This window comes from Sinohyriopsis cumingii, chromosome 11 (assembly GCF_028554795.1).
Source record: "Sinohyriopsis cumingii isolate HCF-2022 chromosome 11, ASM2855479v2, whole genome shotgun sequence".
Classification (NCBI taxonomy): Eukaryota; Metazoa; Mollusca; class Bivalvia; order Unionida; family Unionidae; genus Sinohyriopsis; species Sinohyriopsis cumingii.
The window spans coordinates 38,930,210-38,939,925 of NC_142971.1; the positions used below are offsets into that span (position 1 = coordinate 38,930,210).

General features: G+C 33.7%; 1 protein-coding gene across 1 annotated transcript in view; it reads left to right on the forward strand.

Annotated features, from left to right (window-relative positions):
• LOC149787954 (proton myo-inositol cotransporter-like) overlaps positions 1-5,008 on the forward strand; it is a 29,197-nt gene extending 24,189 nt beyond the window's left edge. The window contains exon 9 of the mRNA XM_089974218.1: positions 3,233-5,008. Coding sequence (XP_089830344.1) covers positions 3,233-3,402 — 170 coding nt within the window. The 3' untranslated portion in view covers positions 3,403-5,008. The remainder of the gene's footprint in view (positions 1-3,232) is intronic.
• Positions 5,009-9,716: the final 4,708 nt, after the last annotated feature.

The window sequence follows — 9,716 nt, forward strand, 5'->3', positions numbered from 1 at the left end:
AATGTCTAACATTTACTGTGTTTATTGGAGAAAAACCCTGATCTTGAATGTCTAACATATACTGTGTTTGTGGAGAAAAACCCTGATCTTGAATGTCTAACATATACTATGTTTGTGGAGTAAAACCCTGATCTTGAATGTCTAACATATATTGTGTTTGTGGAGAAAAACCCTGATCTTGAATGTCTAACATATACTGTGTTCATGGAGAAAAACCCTGATCTTGAATGTCTAACATATACTGTGTTTGTGGAGAAAAACCCTGATCTTGAATGTCTAACATATACTATGTTTGTGGAGAAAAACTCTGATCTTGAATGTCTAACATTTACTGTGTTTAATGGAGAAAAACCCTGATCTTGAATGTCTAACATATACTATGTTTGTGGAGAAAAACCCTGATCTTGAATGTTTAACATATACTGTGTTTGTGGAGAAAAACCCTGATCTTGAATGTTTAACATATACTGTGTTTGTGGAGAAAAACCCTGATCTTGAATGTCTAACATTTACTGTGTTTAGTGGAGAAAAACCCTGATCTTGAATGTCTAACACATACTGTGTTCATGGAGAAATAAGCTGATCTTGAATGTCTAACATATACTGTGTTTAATGGAGAAAAACCCTGATCTTCAATGTCTAACATTTACTGTGTTTAGTGGAGAAAAACCCTGATCTTGAATGTCTAACATATACTGTGTTTGTGGAGAAAAACCCTGATCTTGAATGTCTAACATATACTGTGCTTAGTGGAGAAAAAACCTGATCTTGAATGGCTAACATATACTGTGTTTGTGGAGAAACACCCTGAGCTTGAATGTCTAACATGTACTTTGTTTAGTGGAGAAAATCCCTGAGCTTGAATGTCTAACATATACTGTGTTTAGTTGTGTTTAACTTAACATTCAGCATCAGATGGGACAGATGAGGTTATCTGCCATGGCATATTGCTTTGTATTGTTAGCTTTGTATAATACACCCCCAACTGCAAATAACAATGATCCACATCACATTATCTGTTGGTGGATATTGTCCATTATATAGCAGTGTATAACACACCCAACAGCAATAGTACTGATCCACAGTATCCATTGTTGAATATTGTTGAGTATTCAGCTGTATATAACACACACCCAACAGCAAATAATACTTACCCAGATTTTCATTTTTTTGCATCTTGTTTTGTATATAACACACCCAACTGGTGTGGCACTGACCCAGGTTATCTGCTATTGAATATTGTCCTGCATTAACCTGTGTATGGCACACACCCAACCATCATTGGCACTGACCCAGGTTATCTGCTATTGAATATTGTCCTGCATTAACCTGTGTATGGCACACACCCAACCATCATTGGCACTGACCCAGGTTATCTGCTATTGAATATTGTCCTGCATTAACCAGTGTGTGGCACACACACAGCCATCATTGGCATTGACCCAGGTTATCTGCTGTTGCATATTGTCCTGCATTAACCAGTGCATGGCACACACCCATATGTAATACAATTCCATAAAAGTCATTAAGCAAATATTTATGTGGAACCTTGATATCACATGAAAATCTTATTTTTCATTTGTCCTTCAGGGAATCAAATAATAAACATAATTAAATGTAGAAAAGGCTCTTATAAAAATATGCTGAGCAAATACAGAAAAACATTCATAAATAATCACAAACCTTCCTCCCACCTAAACTATTCTCACCCCCACCCCCACCACCTCCACTTCCATTCTCATTCTGCTGTATGAACGTTTCCTAATAGCAACCATGTTTGGTTCTTCCTATTGATGCTGTAAAAGAGAAATCGGGTTTTGTTTTCACACAAAATAACTTGAGTTTGGGGTGAAGCTTATGTTTAGAATCCACATTCCTCATTTACAGAAATGAAAGTCTGACTTAACACTGACACTGAAATGTCGTAACTTTGAGACCTATCATAATGAGATTGGGACCAGAATTCCTCACAGCTGAGACATCTTTTTCCACATTTTCCCACTCTGATAAATGGTCTAATTGGGAAGGTTTTCCTTTCTTTGATTTTGATAGGAAGAAAATTTAAAATTAATAGACCTGAATGCCACTTTATCATAAATCTAAGGAATGAAAGAAATGTCAAAACAGGTTGGCACAAATTCATCCAGTTCCATTTGGTATAAACTTTGGGTGGAATTAATTTTTAAGTCCAATAGATAGACTATATTATTGGGTTTTTTTAACTACCTTCTAATATTCCACATGCTCTAAATTCATGAAAAAGCAAAAATTATTTTTATATTTTTATGCAGAGAAATTTGTATAATGTTTTGATGTAGATTTGTGCACTTTAAAAGGAATTAGATAACCTTGACAAAAGTATGAGACATTGCAGTGTCAAGTTTGTATCAGACTGTGCACATAACCTTGACAAAAGTGTGAGACACTGCAGTGTCAAGTTTGTATCAGACTGTGCACATAACCTTGACAAAAGTGTGAGACATTGCAGTGTCAAGTTTGTATCAGACTGTGCACATAACCTTGACAAAAGTGTGATACATTGCAGTGTCAAGTTTGTATCAGACTGTGCACATAACCTTGACAAAAGTGTGAGTCATTGCAGTGTCAAGTTTGTATCAGACTGTGCACATAACCTTGACAAAAGTGTGAGACATTGCAGTGTCAAGTTTGTATCAGACTGTGCACATAAGTCAGAAGATCAAATTGTCATCAGGTCAGATTTATTGCAGTGGAGAAGTATCTGCTTTTTTGTTTGTTATTTATTTATATTTTATAGTATCATGTTTTGCTTTAGATGTATTCTTGGTATTAACATCATGGTTTATTTATGTGTTTCACTATAATGTGTTAGTAACATACAGTGCTGCCTATATCCATATCCCAGTATATCATACATACTCGTGTGTACGTTGAGTCCATGCATACAGCATAGACCCTGATCTGCTGTTGCATAATGTACCTGCAGATACAGGTTCATGTTGTTTGTTCTACTGATTACTCCAAACAGACTGTTTAGATCCAGGTGTGTGGTGCATTATGCAATGATAGATCTGGGTCTGTGCAGTTTGCATTCAGATAAAACTTCTAAGCAAATATATACAGGACACAAGCTAAATCCAGTTAGGTTTGGTGATAATGTAAGTGTTCCGGCACTGGGGTGGGGCACATATGCTTATGAAGTTTTTTAGATTTAATAAATTCTCCACATTTTTCTTCTTTTATAACATACCAGGTACATACTGGCTGTTTGTGGGCATAGTAATACTGGGACTTTTGTTCATTGGGATGACAATGCCAGAGACAAAAGGGAAGAAATTGGAAGAAGTGGAATCCCTCTTTGAGGAACCCTGGTGCAAGTGTGATTTTGGAAGAAATTCCAGAAGTGTTGACATCACTAAGTGATGTTAAGATCAAGGAAAAAGTTCATTTCAAGATCATGCCATCAATTTTCTGTCCATTGAAACCTATCCAATCAGAACCCAGTCTACTCCTTGTCAAATCTTAACAAAAGATTGTTTTTATACGAAAGTCAATACAGTCTAACATGCCTTCAAGGTCATCTTTATTAATCAATCACTTGTCTTTCCCAGTCACTTTGACAATGTCCTGTAAAAGAAATAGTTGTGGTCATAAATCTCATTTAAACAATCACCAGTCTTCAGGGATCAACTTCAGCACTTTCCATTGGTGGTTGCTTAAAACAGGTTTGACTGGTTAAGACAGGCTGCACTAGTTAAAACTAGTCTGACTATTTTTATAGCTGTTTCAACTGCAGATATGTCCTATAACTAAAAACATTTTATCTAATCCAAAGAATACATTCATTAGACAAGTTATTAATTTTATAGTATTTGTATATCATTAATTTCAATAGATTAGATTCATCATGCTAGCAAAGTCAATACTTACAAAGCAATATTTAAAATATAGTTCTGTTATTTTATTTCTTGAAATTTATTATTCTTTTTCTATTTGTAATTAATTGTATAAGCACTGAATTTCATATTTGACAGGATTCTTGAAGTCATGAAGCGTAAAATTCTGTTACACGCTAAGCTTAAAAAGTCTTCAGTTTTGTACAGCTGTTCATGCAGTTTGTGTACAGTTTTCAAGCTTCTTGATGTAATCGATCCATTAAGATATGAAGTTCAGGTATTATGTAACAGTGGTGGCACATTTGCTATGTAACACAAACAAGGAACAAAGACATGAGATTAATTTTATAATAAAAATCACTTACCCAAACAAGTAACATGCAGATATGAATTTCTGATAACCATCAAAGACAGTTTTGTATTGGATACCTGCAAAAATATAGTAAAACTCCCAATTATGAGAAATGATATTTGCTTACCTCCCTTAGCTGCAATGACTTTGTTATGGCCTTGTCAATGCTTGTGTGTAAAATAAGTTCTCTCCCTTCTCAACAGAAGAATTTTATTCGATTAGAAAAAAGTTTAAATTAGACACATGTAGAAGGTTCAGAGACCTCATCTACATTTTAATTTGAGGAAGAAACATTTTGTCAGTAATTTTCATTTCCGGTGGTAATGATAATAGTAGGAATGCATTAAATGTTATGAAATGATACCACTGTTAGTGGTATGTTATGTAATCATGGGTATAAAAATAAGGAGGCATATATATTTTTTAATTTTTACTAAATTGGGGTAAAGTGCAATTGTTACTTCAGGTTTCATTAAATGTTACAGAGTTATTTATTTTATCATATTTAGATTTTGTATGTACAATTTCAAATAAAAGATGAAGTATATTTTAACAAATATTTTTACATTCTGTTGGTAACTGATGTATCTTGCTACAAAGTTTATAGGAATTATTAGTAACTGTGGTTTGTGGTACAAATGGTGGGAACAGTTTTCTTAATGGTGTGTTTATTCATTCATATGGCTATTATATGTTTAAAATATGAGAAAAAGAAATGATGTAAACCATACTATACCATATATATTAATTTTGATATAAAAGCATTCTGTCTGAAATTACATTGTGTGTTGTGGTTCTTTAATGACATATATAAATAAATTTTTCTTGGAAGTTAATAGGAATGCTTATTTTTTCAAGACTTGTCATAAATGCTTTTATTTAAAACATTTAATTCATTATATTGATGTTGATTACATAGGGTTTTGGTTTTGCTAAATTCACAATTCAGCAGTCTTCAACAAAACTAAAACCACATGAAACTTGGAGAAAAATTCCAAGCTGATGAATATGTTAATAACAGTATTATAGTATTATAATAGAATTATTGATATGTTATTAATAATATTAGAATAATATTATTAATATGTTATTAATAATAAAATGTTAATATGTTATTAATAATAGTATATAATGGAGAACAGCAGCACACATTTTAAACACAACAAAACGAAAACATATGGTTACAAGCACACAATTTTTCACTGCAAAATAATTGCTTTACTAGTCACATTCTTTCGGAAAGAAAGGAATATGTTTTACCCCTTTAACTTTTGATTACTATGTCCGACCTGACAAGCCTTACAATTTTGCTGTAAGTCTCGTAAAAATTACCCTTAAAATATGGACTTAACGAATTAAAGGAAAAACTACAGAAATATGATTGTTGAGGTAAAATCCAGATAATTGGCATGTCTGTATTTGATTTGGATCTGAGTTTCACATTATCTTTAATGGAGTTAGAGAACCAGACTAGCTTTATAGTTGTACCTCAGAAGCCCCTAAACGGCAAATATTTTTCCATGTTGATTATAAAATAATTTTTTAATGGGATACAGCTACCGATACATGTTAAGGTATCACGGTACCAATTGCTTTTCCATTGACCTCATTGCTGATATTTTGTGCAATAAATATATTTTCTATCCTACCTCATCATGCATGTCACAAACTCACATAGAGAACAATGTTAGATTGTCAATATGACAAGGACAAAACCAGGTACTCCACTGCATTTAAAAGAGATGGTTCTGCTGGAACCAGATGGGTAAGAGTCATTCAGTCAAAAGAGACACATTTTCAGTCACGTGTACCACATTTTAACAAAATCCTAAAAAATACAAAATGTGATCTAGATATGAATTAACATAATTTCACATATTGTCAAGAGGCTGAATTTTTTTTTTTTAAAAGCCTAATAGAAAGTGCAACTCTTACATAATGCACTAATCACAGCTAAAGGAATATTCATATTGTTCACATGTCGTTTTGATTATATCACATGGGGAGAGTTACTATTGCCATAGTGTGTAATGTAGAAAAGAATTATGTCAAGGTGAGAGATGGAAACCAGCCATTGAGCAGCATAGGGTTTAGAACTGAAGTTTGTGCAACTTGAATAGAGGTTAATAAGGTGTACGTGTACTTTACAAACTTTTCAGATGAACATAACTCTTACCATCGATGCATCAGTTTGGAATACCGAACTTTTTAAATACATGTTTTCCAACTTGATAATAGCAGTACATCATTATTTCATTTCTCCTTACTGAAAACTGGTCAAGCTTGCTAAAAAGAATCTGCTGCCTTACTGAGATGATCATGTTAGGGTTGGCAGGTCTGTTATGTATTTAATGTTTTGTCCCATGCATTTTTCAGAAAAGCAGGGGAACATGGTATCCATAATTACATCTGTCTATTCAACTGTCAATCACATTTTTGTTTCTCCTCAGTAACTTTAAATCCATTTGAGATTAATAGATTAAACTCTGTATATATATATATATGATCAGGAGAAGGTGTTATTTACCTCACTTGAGATCCTATCTTTAAAGTCAAGGTCATGTGTCAATTTTAAAGTATTCTATCACATTTTCCAGTATGCTTTATAGCTTTAGATCTGTTTTAGGTTAAAGGATGAAATCTAGTATTTTTTAATGTCATTTTAAAAGGTGTGTTGTAAGCAACAGTTTTCAAGATAATGATCATTCTTAATATATATTTTAAAAAATTCATTGCACTGTCCTTTCCCATTTCTAACTTTAAAGCTGTTTGAACTTATGGTGTGAAAGTTGGTACACTTATACGTCATTATTTGAATGTGTGCTGTATACCACATTGTGTGTTCTGTCTTCATGGTTAAGGTCACGGGTCAATGTGTTAAGTTTTCCTCACTTTTCTGCTGTTTAAATTTAAGGCCCTAATAGCTTTAGGGATGAATTTTGTTATCATTATACATTATCATCATAAAGTGTTTCTTGTACCACATTGGGTTCCAGTCTGTATGGTCAAGGTCATGGGTCAGCAGTTTAAGTTCTTCAAAACACTTTCCTTTCCTGTCTAGAACTTAAGTGCCATTTGAGATTAAGAGATAAAAACTAGGTATACATCATCATTAGCTGGTCTGTCACTTGTGGAGTCCAATTTTCAAGACTTAGATCACTGGCCAGCATTTCAAGGTTTCCTTCATGCTTTCCATTTGATAACTTTTGAGCCATTTGAAATTAAAGGATGAAACTTGGTATATTTATCTTGTGGGGGGTCCTACCTTCAGGGTCAAGGTCACAGGGAAATATTTTAGATTTTAGTATCATTTGTCCATCAGCTTCTTAACTTGTAAGTTGTTTAAGACAAATGTACACTTGGCTGTCGCTAGAGGACGTGTTGCATTCCACAGATATGTGTTTCTTTGTTGCATTAGTTTTGTGCTGTGTATCCTAAAATCTGTTATATTCTGATTCTACATACCCGTTTGTACCCCCCCTACCGATTTCAAAAACGAGAACGTTTAATGTGATAAAAAGTGCACAGAACTAAGTCAATTGAATCATTCATTTATAATTTCTAATCTGACTGTGACCAGAATGGCACTAATGCTGGCATCCCCAGCACCATTTCATGCTTAACAGACTTTCCATACTAACATGGCGCCATATTGCATACACTATAGGCTAGTTTATTTCCATCAGACAACATAATGACATAGTTCATCCTGTTTGGTAACTGCTGAATAATTGCGTAAATTACATAACGTTGAGAATTTGGAATTATATCCCTCTGCATATATGAACATAGAAATGAAACTGCTTGTTAAATCCACATGAAAAGCAAATTTGTAGTTGTCACTATTTTCCTTTGCTTGATTCGACATTGTAAATATCGGAAGCAGACAACTTATGTATGCACATCTGTAGTCATGATACATCCCTTTGCTGAAAATGGACTTGTCCATAAACTGGAAATGGATCCGAGCATGTCCGTCTATTACACTGAAAACTTCCGTTAAGCATGAAACGCACATAAGATGACAGTGTTAGGGCCACTCTACTCAGAGTCAGGTTAGAAACTATAAATCAGTGAATGAATTGACTAAGTTCCTTGCACTTTTTATCACATTAAAGGTTTCTGTTATTTAAATCGGTAGGTGGGTACAAAAAACGGATTTGTATTATCAGACTATAGAGGTTCAGTGATGAACCTTGGTACACAAATGTTTCTGTTTAATTTCATGTATTGTAATCCAGCTTTTATCTCTGAAGTCAAAGACACTATCAATTCTTTCCTTTTCTGCTCTCTACCTTTAATGCCTTTTGAAACGTAGACATGGAACTTGTTCCCCTTCAACATTTTTTATGTTACCATGAAAACATCATAGAAACAAAGTGAAGTAGAAGTAGTCCATATATCACATTTTTGTTTCGAGAGCATAACTCAGAAACCAGTCATACCCAATAATATCCTTGTGAAATTTGGTATACCTGTTAGATAAATGGTCCTGATGTAGTTGCTATTGACAGTTGTTTAGTTTTAATAATTGTAATGCCTTTGTCCATTTGTCTTTCCATCTTTTCATCTATTATGCATAATTCTATAATAGGGCAAAACTGCTAAATTGTTTAAGACATTTCTGTGACATTTGGTACACATGCTACCTGGATTCAGCCGATGTGGGTATGTGAGAAAGCTTGCCAGTAGTTTCTCATGGGTCGGTGGTTCTTTCCGGGGGGTTTCTGGTTCTTCCTCCACCAATATTATTGGCCGCCATGTATAGCCTATCATGTGCTGTAAAATGGCGTTAAATGCTACAACAACAACAACACATACTACCTAATATTTCTAATGTTTTCATCTGTCAGTTCATCCATCCATCCATCATTCACACACTTGTTTCCGGAGTATAACTCCAATACTGCTTGAGATGTTAGATATGTGGTCTATATGCCTTTTACTACTCATTTCTTCATTTCTGATACTTTTATTGTTGATGTCCATTTGTCTTTTCATCAGTCCATCCATCATCCAGGATTTTGTATCCAGGGTGAACTCCAAAACTGGTAAAGATATTACTTTGAGATTTTGTTCATTTGTTTGTCGAGTGCAATAAATATGCCTTTTGCTGTTCAGAATTCTTGAGTTTCAGTCTTTTTAATGCTTTTTTTTATCTGTTTGTTCATTATCCATCATTTACTCTTTTCTGTACAATGTAAAACTTCAGAAACATTTTAGATATCTCAGTAAAACTTTATACATATATTAAATTAATGGCCTTTTGCTATTAGGAAATCTTCAGTTTCAGTATTTCATTTTACATTTTTATCCATTTGACTATCAATTCATCCATTAATTATTCAGTTTCTTGTCCGAACTACATATGTCGCTATGACGGTACTGTTTAAACTTTCCCAAACGTCTACTTAAATTTTTCTAAGCATTGACAATAATCTTTCTGAGCAGCACTGCTGTGAAACAGGTCAAACATGCTATGGCTACTC